We start from the raw sequence: 21,500 nt of genomic DNA, 5'->3' as shown, positions 1-21,500 counted from the left end.
ACACCTCTGTAGGCACGCTGCAGTCTGCGCTGAATTTCAGAAGCAGATTGGTCCTCTAGCAAGGAATTCAATCACAGCACACTGTCGAAACGAAACATCGCTGCCCACCATTTTGGAAATCCTGCCTGTGGCACGTGCTAGCAACAAACAGCGTCAACGTCTGGAAAGAAAGAAAGAAAAAGGTCTGTAGACTGAGATGATATACTTGTTTCACTTACAACTAAAGATTACGGTTGTGAAAACATGTTGCTCACGACTTTCAGTATGCCTCTCGTATCCTCGTGTTTCAGAGATTCTGAGGATAGTAACTACACATTATTTTGTTGATACCCTCAACTCCTAAATCTTTTATCCTCATTAAAAAGAATGAAAAGAGAATAGTACTCCCTGCCAACCTCCTGCCATCCTTTTTATTATCACTTCTTGTCAAAATTTCCGATGTTCGCTTGGGTGAAACAAAAGATGGGACAGAAGAAAAATGTGTTTCTAATCGTACTACCGGTCCCTTTCTCTGCAACAGTGAAATTCTAATTTCACATTCAAGAGGGAAGGAAGGTCTTGCTAAGAATTTCAGCCTGTTTTTTGCTACATGTGAACTTAGCGTAATACCTCTTCAACTTGCCAGTACTAAATTTTATGTAAATTCTATGTAGAAACATCTAATACCTAATCTGTAAGTGATGAATCAATGCACCTTATTACTTATGGTAATGATCTGAAAGTTTGGGAAAAAGAACACAACAATTGAACATATCATTCTTTATTACACCACAAATACCTGCAATGTTCCTTCAGAACCACACAAGGCTTTCCTTCTTGGCCAGAAGTTTACAGGAAGGAGTTGTGGTGTTCAATTAAAAAAAAAAAAAAAATACATATTACCAAGCTTTTGTCTGCTTATAATTTGAAGTTATAAAACTAATTTCCTCCTTCCATTACACTTCTACGGCCGAAGTTGTAACCAAACCATAACATGCTCTATACACTCTTTTCTTAACTGTAATTTGGACATGCTGTTTTTTTATTTTATTTTTTGATTCATTTTTAATAAAATCTTTCCCATCTCACACTATTTCAAACACTGAAATTTTGACGTCTCAGACAATGGCTTTTAAGCACAATTTTCAATGTATGTATACATAAATAATTCTTTAACTTTTTTTTTTTTGTTTTGTTTTTGACAAGAGTTCTCCCAAAAAATCGAAACATGTCCAAATTAGTATAACCTAGGTCCAAATCTACAGCCAAAACGTCCTGAGACATACTAAACCAAAACCTCCTTGGCCAACGCTGGCTTCAAATTATGAAATTGGGATATTTATTAACATTACAGACAAGATAAACACAGGAGCATTATGGAGTCATACAAGCCATCATATATTTTGTCCCTTTTCAAATAAGGCAAACAAAACAAAATGATAAGTTTATTACAAAATACTTATCATTAACTTGAAATTTTTATTATTTTATATTTTTCTTTTCATTTAACATTACAAAAAAAATCAAGGGCCAATTTGAATTAACAACTTTATTCCCTTTTATTTGAATTCATTTTTGTTACGAAATATTTTAAACTGCAGCTTGTTTGCTCCAAATGCTTTTATCATTCAAATTCCTAAGATTATACATTTTGAAAACAACAAAAAAGAAACCTATTTTAAAATGAGTTCAGCAGAAAGTTAGGTTCATTCTCCTATATAAATCTTTTTTCAAAGCATATTTTTTCTTTTACTTATCTGAAGAGGAGAACAGGGGCCCACTGTTTGCTGTAATTTTACTGTTATTTAGACAATTACATTATAAGACAAAGCAAGTTACAAGCTAGAAAAATGTCCCAAGAAATTAAAAACAAAAAGAAAAAAATGTATATGACTAACACACACATGCTTGATTTTTCTGTGTAACTGTTAATAATATGTTACAAGATTTAAGAATCTTGTTCACAATAATTTTTTTTTCCTTAAATTCCTACTTCCACAATAGTGCTCCCTCACAAAAGTATAGTTTTTGTTTTTTTTAGTTCCAATAAACACTATAAACTGTCTGACACATATCTTTACATGTAAATACAATCAAACAAGGTAGATTATTTTTCACCAGAACAATGAACAAGTAATTACAGCTACTTAATAACATGGGCTTAAGTTCCTACTAATAGTTCTGACGTAAAGACTGTCCATACATGAGACAGTGAACAAACACAATCAGAAAAATGCAGAATTTCATTTCTTTTATTTTATTTTCGTGTATGAAAACCTTCATCTCATCATAATAGCTCGTGTGCAATTAAAAAAATTCAGATGGAAAAAACATGTATTGACAATTCTTTAGTTTAAACACGACACCTGCTAATAAATAGTTTTGATCAGTGTATGCTAACAAGTTCTTTTTCTTTTTCTCAATATTTGCTTTAGCAACATACAACCTGGTTTGGTTGCTAATTAAGATATAGTAAATGCTTTCTTTTTTTTTTTACTTTTTTTTAAACCTTTTAATATTTGTTGTTCATTTAAAAGAAAATCCTGCCTGTTTTGCTCAACAGAATCTATTTAAGATACTGTGCTTCTTAATATAGATATATATTTATATATATATATCTGGGTATGTATATATTCATATATATATTTATAGTTATTTATATATTTTACTATACTGTTACACTTGGGTAGCATGATTTTTTTCTTCAAATACTATATTTCGCCACCACCACAATGCTACATAGCATTATCTGCTATTATGTTTATCTCAGAAATTCTTATATTAATATATATTATGTTCAATTCTTACTTTTTATACACCCAATAAAAGCAAGTTATTCTTTTGGGTGATAATACAAAAATGAACCTTACGCCCCTAAAACTTCTTAATTTCAATTTTATACAAGGACGATATACGTCAACTCCTAACCTAAATGAAGGAAAGATAACATTCTTTACAATGACCAAAGACTGAAGTGGGCCCCTCAGAAAAAAAAAAAAATATTTCGATTATCATGTACATGAACATTAAACTTTTTTTTAATGTTTTAATATCAAGGCTGAACCTTGTATTTCTTATGTCATTTCAACTGTTGCTATATTTATATCATATTTACTTTCTTTTTAAAGGAGGTTCATATACATTGGTATAGATAATGTATATATATATACTTCCGCACGTACATGTTGTATCCTTTGAAAAAGGAAAACAAGGGGAAACAATTGAATGATTTTTCATCGTAATAGGCTTAAATGTTGCAAGAGAGAATTATTAATCCTTCTCTCCGTGACTTAAATATACGTTTGTAATACCCCTAAGTTTTAAGTATGACGGTTGTTGTAGTGTTTTACATTTCATTGATTTACATACTTGAGGATTGCATAGGAAAAAAAATCCTCCATTTTTGTCATTCTGAAATTTCATCATATATGTGAAACAATTCTGTCAGCAGAGATTAGAAACTTACAAACTACAAAAAGGTCATTTTCTCTCAACTGTTATGAACATCAACACAATTGTTAGTCATAAAGATTCAATCGGGTTTTATTATATTTATTTATTATTATTATTGATTATTTATCTCATAAAGTCACTTCCATTAGGAAGAACCGAATTCTCGATAGATCTCGACAGGGACTATGATAAAACTGAAGGCTTGAATGCGTCTTCGTAGGATTCTTTTCTCGGTTACATTGAAAAACTCTTTAGACCTTCACAAAGCCAATTGAAACTATGATCGCTTTGCTATTTAGTAAATTATCTTTTACATATATGTACATAATATATATAAAAAAAAACATCCTTTCATTAAAAATACACATAATCAAACCGTCCAGCAAAAAACATTTCCAAGATTGGCATTTTCCCCAATATGCCTGAAATATGTAATACCATATTCATTTTTTTCTCTTGTATTAAAAAAAAAAGTACGGTTCTGTGATCTCGTTCTTCCATCGCTGCCATTAAATCGTTCTCTTTGGCTATCTAGCCACGCATGACCACGAAGCATAGATTACTGCATATCAGGCCCAAGTGGGAATGGCAGGACTTATTTTTCCAATCAACATAGAAGATTTACCTCTAAAACAAGTTCTTACATATATGAGAAAAAAAAAAAAAAGAACAGCACTTCAACATGTAAAGATACTCTGAAAAACAATGCCAATAAGTTTTTTTTCTTCTTCTTTTTAATAACTCTCCAGCCAATACTCTTTTCGACACGCCTTTCGAGATCAACCACCATTCCCACTTCATCTTTCTTTCTATAAAACATGTTAACAACATGACTGTATTACATCATATATCTTTGTAACAAAATAACAAACATAGAAAAATAGACATCTCTGCTTATCATCTTTTAGTTAATGAACTTTTCCTGTCCAGTTCAAAAAACATGCACATGTGCATAGTTTTTGTTTTTAAAGAACCAGTCAAAGTATCTTCTTTCTTGGTCTTTCACAGCAGGATTTTTTTTAAAAAACACATGGTCCTCAAAACCAACCATGCATTTTGTATAGGTCTATAATGCACCAATTATTCATGGTTTTTCTTCCTTCTTCCAACAAAACTAGTCTTTAAAAACCACTGAAAAAATGATGCATTCATCATTTCTTTTAAAAAGTCAACACCATAATCTTGCACACTATTATATTATAATCCGTAATCCACAAAAAAACACAGCACACATAACGTTGGGGATTTGGATGTATTATTCGCTTGCATCAGTATACATCTTCCCCACTTGCCGAATCCATTTGTTCTTACTTGTGATTTTGGGCAATACTTGGAACGGAAGCATCGCCTTGACCTTGAGTTCCGGGGATGGAATTTGGACTAGAATTGTTAGAATCGGCATCTTCAAACTGGCCCGGGGCTGTTTTACTGTTCACTGCGTCGCCAGCGCCACCACCACCACCTCCAGACTGCACTGCATTGATCACTTCGGAAGCAGGAACAGATTTGCTAAAACAAAGACCATGTTTCCACAAATCAATTTAAACATTTTGTACATAACATGCTTGTGTCTTATAAAATGGACTAAGAAAATTATATATTGTACCAGTTGAATAGTAATCTTTGTTTTCGTTCCCAAACATTACTATGCAATCCACTACTACCTGATCCCAACAATACGGAGAGGAGAGTGTCAATATATTGGACTCACTTTCATAATAATGTTAAGGGAAAATATTTTGAAAGGTGGATATTTTTAGCATCCTCCCTCCGTATTCCGCGGTATATATATTTTATATGAACATTTTATTCGCCTGACAACTGATTTCGTGACAATTGAATGCTGTTGGTGCGCACAAAATTCGTTATGCATTCCAATTTTTCTTTTTAATTCTGTTCTGATGATAATCTCTTGATAAATATGTATTTTAAGGTTGATGTAAAGGGACAAGTTTTGCCAATAGATGTTACTACAATCTTCGTATCTCTCTCATGTATTTTTAACCTTTCACGAAAATTTACAAATTTCGACCTAGAGACTTCAAACTTTTAAAGAAGGAACTTCATAACCTATCGAAGGCAACAATCCGTGCCGATTTCTTATTTTGAATTTTCTTCATTGTTGAAAGAGTTATATTGTTAAAGGTTTGGATATCCCTTTCAATAAACAAGCCATTTCAACAATGATGAAAGTGTTAAAAACTCGGCACGGATTGTTGCCTTCGATAGGTTATGAAGTTTCTTTTCTAAAAATTTGAAATCTCTAAGTTGAAATCTGTGAGAGAAATCTTGAATTTTCGTGAAAGGTAAAAAATACATGAGAGATACGGAGACTAATGACATCTATCGGCAAAACTTGTACGTTTAAACTAATCTTAAGCCAATTTTGAACCGAGGCATATACAAAAACATGATTAAACATATACTAAAAACATGATTGAAGAACGTAATTGTAATCATATTATTATTTCAATCCAAGTTTTGAAAATAAATTTTTGGAGGTGGATTTTTTGGATTTATTTGTATATTTTAAAATAACGATTCTGCCTCCAAAACCCTACTGGAAATTTTTGGACTGCGGAAAACTCTGATCGATTTACATTAAATTAGGGTCACCTGGTCAACTGACGAGTTTAACATCCCTTTTCAGTACCCATGCTACGAGACGTGACCGACGGCTTAAAAGTGAAATCGGTACAAGTATTGAGGTTTGTATACCAAACAAAGCCCCACCAAAAATGGAACCCGAGATTACACAGACCGAAACACACGCGTTAGCTACTTGGCCACGAAGGGGTCTTCGTTCAAGTTTGACTAATAGCATATGCTCAAATAAGAACTTTCAAATAGCACAGGAGGAACCCTGTTCACCAACTTTACAATGCTGTCATCTAACCAATAGCTGCGGGTACTACAAACAAAACGAAGAGAAGCGTCATTCGCCAATCGTTGGAGTACTATTTCAGGTTGTACCTCGGCAACCAAGGTCGCTGACCGCGCTGTTACCGATAGTTGAATGTTGAATTTCCTGTCAACTATTATTATTATTATTATTTGGAAATCATACGTTACAGATAATCCTATCATATTATTAGGATTAGAGAATTATGACTTGTTACACGTTCCAAGTTCGTCGCCAGAGCTGCTGTCTATGGCTGCAGAGCCTATGGAACGGAGCTTCCAATTCACCACGTGTTCTATTTAACTGTTAGACGTCCCGTTTCATTACACGCGTATTAAAAATGTATGTAGTTGAAGATGTCACTCACCTCTTTCCAGATTATCACTAACAGAATCCAACATTTTCTAGGTATAACTTTTTCCATTTACAAATTTTTTACTAGGAGCTACAACGATTCAAATTTGGTGATTTCTGAAGTTTTGAATAACATCTAACATTGCAATTTGCATTGTTTTGTAACACAAGCATCCTTTTTTCAAAACTGTGTATGCTACAGTTTTCGAAATTAAAGACCGTTATGAAAATGAAAATAATTCAGACTGTCTGGAATTTTATTTTAGAACTAGTACATTTCCCTATAGAGGAAAAAAATTGTCCTTCATTGGCTTTTTAGCAAATTTTGATCACAAATACGTGCTGTATCGACTTCCCATAATAGGTTTCCTTAAGTCCAAACTCAAAATTTGGTGCCCAGCAACCCGTGAACTAAAGCTCTCCACTTGACCAAATTTAAAATGTTGGTAGACCTTAACAAGCTTAATATACCTATGAAATATAGTGGTGTGCACGCTTTTGGTTCTCAGTTATTGACTATCAAACTAGGAGTTTGGGCAAGTCCAAACCCCAAATTTAATGGCCAATAACTCAGGAACCAAAGGCCTGCACATCACATTTCATGTGTGTACAAGCTGTAAAATTTTATCACCGTACCAAGTTCGGTCAAAATCGAACTGCGTTTGGAAAAGTTTTCTGCAAACTACTACTTACAGTGGCGCTTTATGTTCCGCTATTATAAAATTCGGAAGAATAAACCTTTCTATATTTAAATCATCTTCGATTATTTGTTTAAGCAAATTCGTTTATTTTTCACAACACTTTGAAGTAGCTATTTTGTGCAAGAAATGAAAATTTCTCGAGAACACTTTCGGGAAATGATTTTTTTATTATTTCAAATGTAGTTTAACACCGAAACAAGTATCAAGCGACTTCATTTGGCTTTTAAGGATGAAACACTATCAAATAAAACTTTATATAATTGGTTTTCTGAATTCCAGCGTGGTTGCACATTTCTCTATCACGAATTTCCTGAAGGTCACCTATCCAAGTTTGTTGCTGCCAGAAATGTTGATATCGTGTGGATTGATTGAGAGATATTGGAATGTGACATATCGTGAGAGTCAGGTAAACTTGCATATTAACATGATAGCAACCCATACGGTTTTGACGGTCTCTGAACGTACGGGAACTTTTACAACGTTGGATCCCTTATAACTTGACCGAAACTCAAAAACAGGGTTTTCTTAATGGTGTAAAAGGAATACTCAAAAAAATTCAACCGAGGTAAGTCAAATTTGGTGTACTGCACTGTTACAGGGGAAGAAACTTAGATCTATTCATACGAACACGAAATAAACAGCAATCCACTCTTTGGGTGTTTCGAAGTGTGCCGAAACCAACGAAAGTTGTTCATTAGAAAATGCTGCCAAGCAAAGGATTACTTGTTTCTTCGGTTGCACCGGACATGTACCAATCACAGCTTCAGAAGATCGATGGATTGTAAATGCTGAGTTATAAATAATTTATTTGCTACAGGTCATCAATAACATGCGTCTAAATCGTTGCATCATTCTTCACCATGTCAGCCAGTTCAGATCCCAGTCAGTATACCAAACTTGTTGTTTTTCAGTAAAACAATGAATTAGTGATTTGTCCGTACTCACCTGATTTAACACATAACTTATTTTTGTTCCCACACATGAAAAATAAAAATTGTGGTGAGCAATGTGGTGTGTCGCCTGAAGCAACTGTTGATGCATTTGTGAAAAATTAATAAACAGTCTTAAACGAACAAAGATAATTTAAACGCAAAAAGCCTTATTCTTCTGATTTTATAATATCGGAACCCTAGCCTCACTGTAAGTAGCAGTTTGCAAACTTTTCTAACAGTCCTCGTAAGCTGTCCTTTTAATGATTTATTTCACACAATCAAATGAACCAAAAATCGTTTCACGCCATAATTAGGACCTTCCATTTTTTACGAATCATACTCTGAAGAATTCATAGTGCATGAGTATTTTAAAGACTGGATGGCCAGACTGTTTTGAATCATTTAGAACACATGCTTCTAAGGGTATCCATTCAATAATGTGAATTCAAATATATCAACTTCTATTTTTTCCTATATCGATTGATGAAGAAGGCTGCGGATTCGCGAAATTATTTTGAAGATTAACACAGCTACAACATGGTACGTATTTTTATTTCATTTCAGATCTAATGGCACACATGTGTGTACATATATTTCAACAGAGATACCGCTTAAACATTTTGTTAACGTATATTCTTAGAAGATATCTAATAAATGGTGTCAGAACAAAAATTGAGGCAAAAATAGCGTTGTTTAAGAGGGCCGCTGCTACAACTTTGTGTCACGGTTAGTGACAGCGCTACAGTGCTAATGTTATCAAGTAGCCTTGTGATGTCCTGCTATTATTATTAACCTCCCTTCTTATGTGCTATTGTTTGTTTCTTTCTTTCCCCAGGGATTTGAAGTGTAACCGTAATAAATCACACGTATTTATTCTAAATAATTTATCATGTTAATTAGTTCCAAAAACCCGATTTGGTGTTAACGTTCTAAAACTAGTAAAAGCTTTAATTAACACAAGATTCCTATAACAGTCGAACAAGAAATTTCCGATCCGGAATGCATGAACAGCTCGGAAACTCCCTGATTGAAGATCACACATATTTGACAAGACCAAGTTTCACACGTGTCTACATACTTTTAGACGCTGCTTTATTATGGTCTATACAACCAGAAGAGGACAATATCGTGCACAGCACTTCTTATAACTGCAGCAATTAAAATGCTTTTTTGAATATAACTAGGTGACTTTTAGTGGTATTTCCACAAACAAAGCATATACGGCGCAACATTTTAGTTCAAATTGTACTAAATATGCTACAAAAATGAGCATTAAACCTGGAAGTAAAACCTACCGCTGCGCCGAACCCAATGGCTGAAATATAAGGAACTATATATGCACGTTAGATCCTAGTGACGCATAACGGGCGGATCAAAACTGGTCGCAAACGTGTCTCGACTTCAAAGAAAATTTCAGTAAGTCAAAGCCAAGACTGCAGAACTCCCTTTTCCCTCTTCACAAATTCAACACAAAATCTGAAAAAGCTCTGAACTCAAGCTATACGCAATACTTGTAGGGTGAGAACCATCATCTAGAATATTTTTTCACTGTTTCATTACCGGAATAAATCTCCGTGGTGATTTATGCTAAGAACAAAAAGATCTCCTCCTGTGGACGGATCACAAAATTGAATTCAGCGGCTATTATGTTACAAACCTGCTATTATAAGCACAATTTTTCGAGGTAATTAGTTGTTATAGACAGTATATATTGGAGAAATGTATCTGGTGCTGCCGCTGAAGAAAACTAAGTGTCGATGCGCCTAAAGGTTTCATGAACCACAACTTTTGACACTGATTTCAACACTTACCCGCACGAAGGATTTTCAACAGTCATTCCACGTCCACGCACTTCTCGCTTTTGATCAGTCTCCCTTGTGACATACTTCTTTGTAGCTACACCACCTCTTCTTCTGCCAGCCACCTGCTGAAACACAAAGTTGGCCTACATCATTAACTTCATCCAACTATTTAGTCATGCGTGGTGCATCCGATACATGTGATGAGCAGCATCTTTTATACAGTCATGTACAAATGAGTATAAGAGAATGGTTTACCTTTATTTGTACAGATAATTCACACTCTGTAGGTACAATATTTAATTGTCTAAGCTTACAAGAAAGGCTTCAACAAATTAGATACTTTTCAATTTAATCGCAACCACTGATATCAGTAGCCTTATCTATTGCTGTACAGCGCAATATTCCTGTCAACAATAAACAAACAGTACGCACAGAATTTAAAGAACTGAATATAGTTACAACTTCCTATTTTAATATCTTATCAGAACTTATTTACGAAAAACTAAGTTAAAACCTTATTTCTTAAAACCATATCTTCAGTTCGTTAATTCATCACAGCTTTCAGGCGAAAGATGGTGATATGTGATATTATCATCATCAGATACGGTAAGAGTTTTCATTTTATATTTTTACAATATACGCAGAATGTCAACTTCATGGAATATGTTAACCCTAGGAACACCAAGGGGCGGGGCTCGGAGGCCCACAAATTATTATTTTTTTTACATTTTGTAACATTTCTAATTGAAAAAAAAAAACTTTAAAAAATTGATATTGTCAAGCTAGACCCTATTCATCATAAAACGTACCTGCTTAATTTTTATTGTTTTGGTTTTTCTATTTATAAAGAAAGAAAGTGTTGTGGACCTCAGAGCCCCCTTCCCGCCTGGAAGTACTAAGGGACTACTCACAGCATACGCTAACTGTTATATTCCACTGTTTTGGCTATTTTTTTGGCACCTAAATATTTCATTTTCTATTAGTTTATTTCTTCAAACCTGCTAACAGCTAAATATGTCACTTTATACTATTATCACAAACATATATACATTTTTAATCATAGAATCTACAAGCAGCAGCCTGCAACACTGACTCAAGACGCATATTTCATAGGAAATTGTCAGTTCGTTATTCTGTGATTGTGACTGTATGTGAGAATCTGCAGCAGCATTGGAACAATGATAAATCGTGCTCTTCGCCAAAGTTCAATTGAGAAAGAACATACAGAACTTTTAAATGAATCTGACATCGAAGGTAGTGAGCTCGAATATAGCAAGGTGGAAATAACCGTGTCAGATTTTGATGCAAAAGACATAATTTAAACATTTTATTTGATAATGCAAATGGAACAAATGCATTATCCATGCAGTGTACGTTTCTTGCAATGAATCCCTTGTAACATTCATGATGATGTAGTGGTGTTAATTTACAAAACTGACAGACAAGTCGTAGCTTGTTTGCTTACGTTTTACATGTGCATTCCACAGGCAAACACTTGACGTTGTGCTACCAGAAAACTGTAACTTGTGTGGGCAACACTGCTTCTCTGGTGACATCCCCTCTAGTGTCCAATGAACGTCCCTCAACTCTATCTTTTCGCAGAAACGGAATGGGAAAGAATTTCGCCATTCCAAGGATAACCGGGATAAAATTACAAAAGCTTAATCCTGAATTCATTGGAATACTGAAGCATACCCTACTCTTCCCCGTTCTACCACGCTTTACTGCATCACCACCAAAATGCTTTTAGAAGCCGCTATTGTACACATACTACATTATACTAAGTCACTATTGATCTCTCTGATAGTTTTTCTGCACAAACAAATAAAATAAATAGGTCATAGAGGCACGAGTTTTTCTCAATGCGCGTTAAAAGGAAATGCGTCAGAATTTAGTAATTTCAGTTTTTTGACGTTTTATATTCTTTATGTATTTTCATTGGTTTCCGTTGCGCGATAAAACACGAAACTGGCAGCTTTGCGCGAAATTTCTAATACGCGAAACAGCACGAAATTAAAAATATGTTTTCACTAATTTAAAAACGTTAGTTTCCGCAGACGGAACGGTAGAACGTGGCATGAACGGTGCATTTTGAGTGATTCGGGCACTACTATAGAAGATATGCTGCGTGTCAGCTATCATCATTGAAGCTGGATGGAGAGTTCCGAAGTGATGATTGTTTGAAGTTTGTTGTAAATGCACCTACATATGTGTGGCTTCCAACAAGCAATGAAAATGGTTTTTAAGTGTGGACTGGTGATAAGCGACAAACGTACAACACTGAAGGAGAAATATGTGGAAACATGTACCCTGCTTATTTTTAATGCTTAAACGTAATTGTGCCAATGTTTTTTCAGAAGACAGAAAACCTTCCTACTGATAGCAAGTTTAGTTACTGATTTCCCTTCACCTTGATTAAAAACAAATATAATTTTCTATAAGTCAAATTTACAATGTCAAGTGCAATATTGTTTGTTTTAAGATAATTAATGGTTTATTTCTGTAGTGATCTGTGTATAAAACGAACAATTGTAAAAATGTCAGGAAATATCTTTTCCACAAGAGCTACAAAATGCGAAACTTTATTTGGAAAATGCGACAAAACGCGAAATATATAAAACGAAACGCGAAATTTTCAAATTCTTAGTGCGAAAAATTCGTGCCCCTAGTCATATTTACTGACAAATATAAAAAAAAGGTAACAAACAATTACACACATACAGTTGGCAACACTGTACTTAGAAACCTAGTAATAATAGAGAATAAAAATATATGATGTCTTAAGACATCCCAAGTTCATATCAGACAAGATAAATTATTTTCTGTGAGAAATGATGTCCATTATGTTGAGGGCCTCAGAGCCCCTCCCATCCCGTTGGTGTTCCATGTAACCCAAAAATACCTTGGTGTTCCTATGGTTTATATTCTACGACAGGGAAGCATCTTATTAACACTACGATAAGTTTAACACACAACCAGTAGTATAATACTTAAGAAATTAGATAGCACTTCAACATTTTAAAAAAATTACAAGTTATCTCGAGAAAACAGAAACAATAGAAACATACCAACATAAAACAATTAAATGAAACATAATATTTACAGAACGTAATATTTATAAACCCACCACAATCTTTTTCTAATCTCACTAGCTTTCATTTGTTAAGGATTATTTTCTTTTACCTCCTTAAATTTAATAGATGCACCGATGATTTGGATGCAGTTCTGATATACTGAATTATCATTGTGTTCAAAACCGGCGTTATTATTTTGATTAGGGAAGTTTCAAATTCTTACTTCTCTGCTGATCATTACTTTCGCAGATTGTATGTTATGCTTGCTCAGCCACAAATTTTTAGATAATTCAGAAACTGAATATAGCATCTTTTCCATAACGTTAATTTTCTGTATGTTTTTTAAAGTCTACACTTCAATATAGGCCTCAGAAAAAACTGCAAATATATTGGTAAGCAACATTCCACTCGAAAAACATGAGATCGAAGTTCCGAATCTCCACCAGTCTAAAGATTATTTTTTTTCTCGTTATTTCAAATATAAATTACAATAAACCATCAATTAACTGAACCTCACAGTATTTACCTAATGCAGAAAATTGTAATTTGGAAAATAAACTGCTGAGCCAAAACTTCGATCAGATTTTTAAAAGACGTGGCGATGGATGTGATTTAATATGACAGTGGTTCGTAGATAGAACTACACTCACCATTATCGTTTGTTCGAGTCGGAACTTCAGCTACATTAGTGATAATTCATGAGCGTGCAGCTTCAAGCGTCCAATCCGATCATATCCTTGTTTACTGTGTTTTGTAATGAACTGTGGTCTTCTGGTACACATAGCTGCGTTTAGATCTTTGATTACGAAAGAAAATTCGACGAGATAGCAACTGAAAATTGAAGCTTTCTTTCACTTTTCTAATACGCAGTTGTTTTGTTACTAACATGGTACGTAAATTTAATATTTTACATTTTTAAAATTATTATTATTTGTAAAGTACAATTTTAAGCGTAAGATCCTATTTTAAATATATTGTTCACAACACAATTCGTGATTTAACTGACTTCTAATTTTAATGTTACCCTTTCACCCTAATCAGTGAGGGGTTTACTGTGCTACATATGAAAAGTTATTTTTCCAGGAGGCATTCACTTTAAAAAATAAAAAGTTTACCTTGGAAAGTGGATGGAAGATTCGTTTGATTCCGTAGTACTGTCTTTATTCCTGACTTGCGCTTGCATATTGTGGTATTAGATTTAACATTTTGTCTCGAAAGACTGCAGAAAACAGCAAATAAGGATGATTTGATTGCAAAGTACACCTGATGAATCTCAAATTACAACTTTAATTATAGACTGCTTACAAATTCGTCTCCCACCTTACAATTTGTATGAATCTTCAACCAATACATGCTTTTTCAATGTAACAGAATTTTTATGTATACAATACGTATTTATATTTATAAATACCTGTGTTCGACGTCCCCTTGTGGTCTTCCCACGTGTTGGGTAAGTTGGTCGAACAACACCGACTGGGTAGTTACCAATGTTGGTACGGAAATTTTTCAGTCCCCCGACGGAAGTAACCTGCTGGAACACAATGAGCACTAAATTAAAACTATGTATCATATACAATAAATGAACACAAGAATTGTTAAAGGCGGGCATTTCGTGGTACACAATATTCTATTACTTACATGGATAGATCAGAGTTCCCACTCCCTTCCCCCCCAAAAAAAAAAATCCAGGATAAATCACCAATTTTCCAGGACTTCGACACAGAAAGGTATAGTGATGGGCAAAAAACCGGGAAAATATTTTTGTTTTTTTTCCCATTTTGGGAAATATGTTTTTTTCATGAATCGACTAGAAAAAGTTCTCTCTTATCTACAGTTGTTTTTTGTTTATAAGTGTAGCTATCTCTCTTGACATGAAGAAAATTGCATGTTCTTTCGCAATGTAATAATACATTTCTCATAAATTTTACTATTTTGTGAAAATTAAGAAATATTTCTCAGGACTTAACACTTACGATACTTCTGAAAGTATACATAAATACAACACACAAAACAAAAATAGTAGCCTATAGACGTGCTACATGTCGGAGTCAAATAAACAATAAGTAGGCTCTATCACTCAACTTAAGCCAAATGATTTGTGTGTGAAATAAGAGAACACCAAGTATGCTAATAATAGTATACTGTTTGTAGTTTGTAATTGAGTATTGACTGATGAAGTCCACTGTATCATAAATATGCTTAATGACTAATAATGATGATTACGGTATGAGGTCTAGCTACGGACCTTTGACCACAAATATCTCTAATTTCGGGTTGGACTGGGAAAGTAGTGGTTGGCTGGCCCGCACTGCCATAACTTCTCGCTAAGTCAATTAAAATTACTTTGATTTCACTAAGAAATAGCAAAAGAACCCTAACAATTTGTTAATATAAACACATTATTTTTTCCGTTTTAGAAAAATAAATCTCAGCTGGACTTTCGATTACGGGAATTAGGTTAAGTTAACGGCTTGTTTGTTTAACGGTGCATAACTAGTGAAAAGCCGATTATGATGAAAACTGTTGCAAGGATCAAAAAACTTGTCTACCACACGTATCAAACGGTAAGAATTATATAATTTTATGTACGAGGGGCAAAGTATCACTAAATCGCGTTTATTGCGTTATATGTAAGTGTATTTTTAAGCAAAATACACTTACAGCTGATACAAACCTGAAGTCAGTAATATGTAAGTAGGGTGGACTAGTTTTCTTTACCTTTCCTAAACTTTGATTCTGAAAACTTTTTCTTACGCTCAAAATATGCGCTTACCGTTTCTCTTCCAGCCATACTATCCATAAAAGAATAATTCTCATGCTCTTTTACTTCTCTCTCTCTTGACTCTCTTGAGCTTCCCACAAAGCTATGGTTGGAGATTATCTTTGTTGCGGGTCTAATAAATTAACTGTAGTTATGCAGTTCCAGTCGAACTGCACACTGACAATGTACTAGAATTTAGATTGGTATAAATTTGGTAGCCTAGTATTTGTATTTGTCCCTTGGTTTTGAATAGACCTACTAAATAGAGATGTACGCTTCTGGCTTGTTTAGAGGAGCTTTCTATTTACATCTTGTGGACACTTGTAGCACTTTAATATGTGGGCTGACATTTTCTCCACATTTGGAACTCTAGGTCTTTTGGCAGAATTTACATTCCACTGATTTATTTCCTTTTTCTGCGTACGCTTTCCAGATATCTCCTTTATGCCGTCCCATTCTTAGAGTTAAGAGTTTATCAAATATCAAAAATAGAAATGACACTGACTACACAGTCGACCTTTCACCCAGTCGAACTTTCACCTCTTCCGTAAATGAATAACGTTTCCAGTGTCACCAGACTCCAAAGAAGTTAAGTAACTAAAATTGACATACGTTACACTGGTCAAGACTCTGAAAATTAAAATCAGTAAACATCAACTAAAAATAACAACGTATTTTGCTTTATTAATCCTTTTAAAGAATGTCTTGTTTTAAAAGGTAAATTATAGACTTTCAGTCAAGCAGCTACATCATCCCTATTTATCCTAGGATCATGGTACGCACTTCATTCTCTTCAGAAAAGAAAAGCATTTTAAACGGTATCATTCGCATTTCCCTATCATGTTCTGATGCGGGAAATTTGAGAAATGAGGATTTTTTTCTGACTTTTTTAAAAATTTTGAGCCCCCCTGTTAACGCACAATGTCAAAATCGACTGAAAAATACTAAGGGGTGTACAAAATTTCAAGCTTCTATCTTGAATAGTAAGGGCGGGAAAAATATTTAGCAATGAACTAAAAACATTCCCCCAATATGCTCCAAATGACCATAAATGACCTGGATGTAATATAAAAATTTCCTGAGACATCCTTATTTATCATAGGGTCATGTTTTCTACCTCATTCTATTTAGAATAGAATAGCCCTTCAAACGGTACCACTCACACGAGTCTATTATGTACCCAAGGGGAAACGGTTTGAGAGAAATATGGATTTTGTGTGAAAAAATCCCTTTTTCGAAGTTTGGATCCCTCTGGATTTCCCCTGTGTTAGCGCACTGATCTCAAAATCAACTGAGAAATACTAAGGGGTATGCTGAATGTGTGTACAAAATTACAGGCTTCTAGCTTGAAAATTAAGGTGAAAAATATTTACCAATGTGCTAAGAATATCCCCACAATACCCAAGATTTCCGTATAAAAGAGAATCTCAGGTAAAACTTTCCTGAGGCATTCCTATTTATCCTAGGATCATGGTTCGTACCTCATTCTCTTAAGAATAGAACATCCTTTCAAATGGTACCTTTCACATGTCTCCATCATGTATATGAGGCGGGAAAATCGCGAAAAAGGGATTTTTTGTTAGAATTTTTCTTTTTTATACCTTTTTATTCTGGACCCCCCTGTGTTAACGAAGAGATCTGAAACAAATCTTAAAAATACTACGGGTTGCACTGAATGCGTGTGCAAAATTTCAATCATCTAGGTGCAAAAGTAAGCCCGCCAAAAATAACAGAAGTAGGCCTAACAAAAATTGCCTTGTTTCAACTTATGACATCATCACACTGTCTCGACGCAGGAATGCATGAAAGCATACGTGACGTATTCTACAATGCCTCCAGGCTCGAAAAAAAAAAAAAAAAAAAAAAAAAAAAAAAGGAAGTGAAAAGCTTTATTGGTAACTTTTAATCGAATAATGAAGTTACTACACTATCGTATAAAAATATACGATATAATATAAAAGGGTTATAAAAACCCATTTTTGGGGTGGGAAAATACGATTTGCAAAAAAAAAAAAAGGGTTTAAACACAAAATATATTTTCCCTCCCATTGAGTTTTTTCCCCTCGCCCCCTAGGAAGGTATAACAGGATTGCAACTGTAGGTTCAAAACTCAACAGTGAAATGAAAATTACAGCAGTTTATGCAGTGAATATTAATGGAATTGCAGTACTAATACACAAAGCGTAGCGTAATGTGTTTTTTTTCTTCCCTCCCTACTCCCCTTTAGCAACGCGATCCACTCACATCCAGCACATGTATTTTCATTCTTTCTACGAGACATTTTAATTGTGCACCGAACAACAAAAATATATTTTTCGTACATGGCATGTATTTATTGCATAACAGTATGACAGATATAATTAGGAGGGGGGGAAATGTTTTTGAACTGAGAATGGAGTTGTGTGATTTCCTCATTTATAGACATAATCTCTTTCTTCTTTAGCGAAGCTGTTCTACTGTTAGCATTTGACTTTGTCAATAAAGTAAAGGAAGACTTCTGCTCTGCTTCATGTGCAAGCTGGTTTGCTTCAGTTTTGAAAGCTTCACTTGTTTCCATCAATTTCCTTTTCTTTCTCTGCAGCTGCTGTACATTTTCACTTATCTCTTTCCTCTTGCTCTGCACTTGACTTCCTCTTTGAACAGTCATTTTCTCCAACTCTGCCTTGCATGGAAAGCATGATGCAGCATTTCTTTCGTGATGTTGATTGAAGTAAGGTTTTTATAGAAAATGTTATCACACACCAATCTCAAACCGACCAATGATTTCTCCTTCATATTTTCAAGAAGCAGATTTATGCTGTAGCCTCGCTCGCCAGCAGTCTGTCCATGAGACAAAGCCAGAAGCTTCTTCATGATTAACAATAAATCTTTACATTCTTCCGAATCATTCAACAGTTCTGTGTAAAAACAACCTTGTCACAAATAGCATTCATATGAAATTTTACTAAAGAGTACGTACTATTGTCAAAATAGACTGATTATGGAGGATTGATACTGGTACAAAGCATAGTTTCTGGAGGATAGTGCTAGTGAAGACAGCATCCAAGAATGGGTTGACAGACTAGTGGATGAAAGAAGGAGAGAGAAGTTCTCCCAGCCAACGATCCACACATGCAGGATCATGAAAATAATTATTCAACACGAAAACAGGAATAACAAACAAAAACAGCAATCAATTAAAATCTTCATTATGAGAAATCTGATATTCAGTATTTCTGTAAATTTCAAGGACAGAAATGCATTTTCAAGGACATTTTCACGGAGGTTTCCAGGACAAAATCAAGGACATTTCCAGGTCTTCCAGGATTTCCAGGACGAATGGGAACCCTGATTGATTACCATAATTACTGTAAAAGTGTATTTTCGTTCGCAACATTTTTTCGGTAATTTCCGAACAAATTGATTAATTTATTGACCGTTTTCTTGTTGTAGAGGAGAGACATTCATTCGAAAATTACAGAAGCTTATACTCAAAATGCAGTATTTGATGTAAAGTTAAAGACAAAACAAGATAACGTATTTCACATATAAATTGTTTATACAGTATGTCATTTTCTTTCGTTGATGAATGTACAAACCAGTACAGTAACCAATTTGTTAATAATATATACTGTAATTAACAAATTGGTTACTGTACTGGTTTGTACATTCATCAACGAAAGAAAATGACATACTGTATAAACAATTTATATCGAACTTCCCGCCGTTCATGTTCTATTTATTTGTCAATCAGTATCGACAAAACTGAAGACCGTACATAACAGCAACTCACGTCAAAAACTGCTACATCTCGTTTTCAATTCTCCCTGTAGAGACGCCAACCTTTGAAGAAGCTTATCAGTAATATTTACATTATGATGAAGTCATTATGTTTATTTGCACCTACAGATATTAACATAAATACTATAATAATCATAAGCATCATTCTGCAGCGAAGGAGAATTATCAGTAATTTAGTTCAAGCAGCGTATACATTTTAAAGGATACGCACTAAGGAAAGCGGAACAAAATCACTGAAACATCTGCGCTTAGAAAGGCTTTTTGGTTGGCTCGGTAAGTATGTAACTTTTGTTATTTGATTTAAGTTGAGCGTCCCATTCAGTAGCGAGGCTATATGAGACATGGACTACAGTTTAACGTGGGATCTGAACCATCTGGAATAGAACCCGGGTCTCCCACGCCAAAGAAGCAAATGCTAACCACTTAGCCACGAGGAAGCTTGTAACTTATTATTATTAGATATGCACCCTACCAGATCATTAAGTAATACTTAAATAAAATTATGATCGCGACTCTCGAGAGTTCCCCAGATTAAACCGTATAAACTGGATATTACACCACATAAAAATCAAATCACTATTTTGCACAAGAAACGAAAGATTAAAAATAAAGATACCTTATCCCATGTTACTATCTCTGGCGTTATAAGGTTGACTTACACACATGTTTAACGACTTCAACAGGCAACACACTAAAGCTCCTGACATAACTTTCACAGCATGTGCATGTAACATGTTTGTGATGTCACTAGAACAATCATAGGTGCTGCGCTTTCATTTCTGTTCATTCCCACAGATTCCGCAGCTCATTTGTCAGATTCTTAACTCCGTTACAATCAGTAACAATTACAAATAATCCGTAAAAGCTGACATCTCTGCATTTGGAAACTTTGTTACAGTTACTAAAATGAGGATGAACCCAAAGGGTAAAAATGTTAAAAGAAAAATCATTCTTATTTCGAGGACCCCGAAGTTAAAACATGTTACTTAAACGATAATTTATATTAATTATAAATTTCATTATGTGTGTGATTTCGTGATCAATGCTACGGCATGATATCACTGAATAACAAATAACTGTACAGACAAGCATTTCCAAAATGAGTTCACAGAAGGTACCACGGTATGGGTTTCTTACCAGCTTGTGATATTTACATAAAATACCATCATTTGTCAATACCATACCTGTATTAGCGATTTTATTCTTACAATAAACAAAGCTTGCTTATGTTGGTAATATACCTAACAATAGATACTGTATATTATGATACTCATCAGCAAAAAAGATAAGACTTTTAAGAGTTAGGAGAGAGAGAGGGGGACAGACTGAGTGGTATATAATGATTAGCGCATCAGCACAGTAAGCTTGAAATCAGAGTCAGATTCGCTTTTCACTCTGAATTTTCATGCAATTCAATTTAATTTCTTTGGTTTGAAAGAAATTCATTCTTTGTAAATTTCAAAATATGGATTATCAAAAGATTGTCTTTATCTTATAAGAGATACAAGAAAGTATGCTCTCAAATTGTAGTCGCATTAACATATATTATACTTTTATACTTTCTGATGGAATCTTATTTTATTATCTATTTTTGTATTTATAGCTTCTAACCTGATCAAGTATCAAACAATATTTTGACATACGTATATTATATAACATATATATAAAACTGATTCTTCAAACAATTTCTTGTTATAATCTTAATCTTGACCACAATTTTAGAAACTTATTATTTACACAGGCTATCTGGTCGCTAGATACT

At 34.1% G+C, this 21,500-nt stretch overlaps 1 protein-coding gene across 7 annotated transcripts in view; it reads right to left on the bottom strand.

Moving 5' to 3' along the window:
- Positions 1 to 744: 744 nt before the first annotated feature.
- The window catches only part of LOC145673253 (constitutive coactivator of PPAR-gamma-like protein 1 homolog), a 74,806-nt gene continuing 54,050 nt past the window's right edge, over positions 745 to 21,500 (bottom strand). For 2 of the 7 annotated variants that reach the window (XM_081742772.1, XM_081742773.1), the window contains exons 18-20: positions 14,609 to 14,728; positions 10,133 to 10,266; positions 745 to 4,941 (exon numbers count right to left, since the gene is read on the bottom strand). In XM_081742772.1, the coding sequence (XP_081598898.1) occupies positions 4,740 to 4,941; positions 10,133 to 10,266; positions 14,609 to 14,728 (456 nt within the window). In that variant the 3' untranslated portion in view covers positions 745 to 4,739. The remainder of the gene's footprint in view (positions 4,942 to 10,132; positions 10,267 to 14,608; positions 14,729 to 21,500) is intronic. The other 5 variants (XM_081742775.1, XM_081742777.1, XM_081742774.1 and 2 more) reach the window with 5 other exon arrangements.

This window comes from Thermobia domestica, chromosome 16, assembly GCF_964235325.1.
Source record: "Thermobia domestica chromosome 16, izTheDome1.hap1.1, whole genome shotgun sequence".
Lineage (NCBI taxonomy): Eukaryota > Metazoa > Arthropoda > Insecta > Zygentoma > Lepismatidae > Thermobia > Thermobia domestica.
This window is presented reverse-complemented; position numbering and strand designations above follow the sequence as displayed.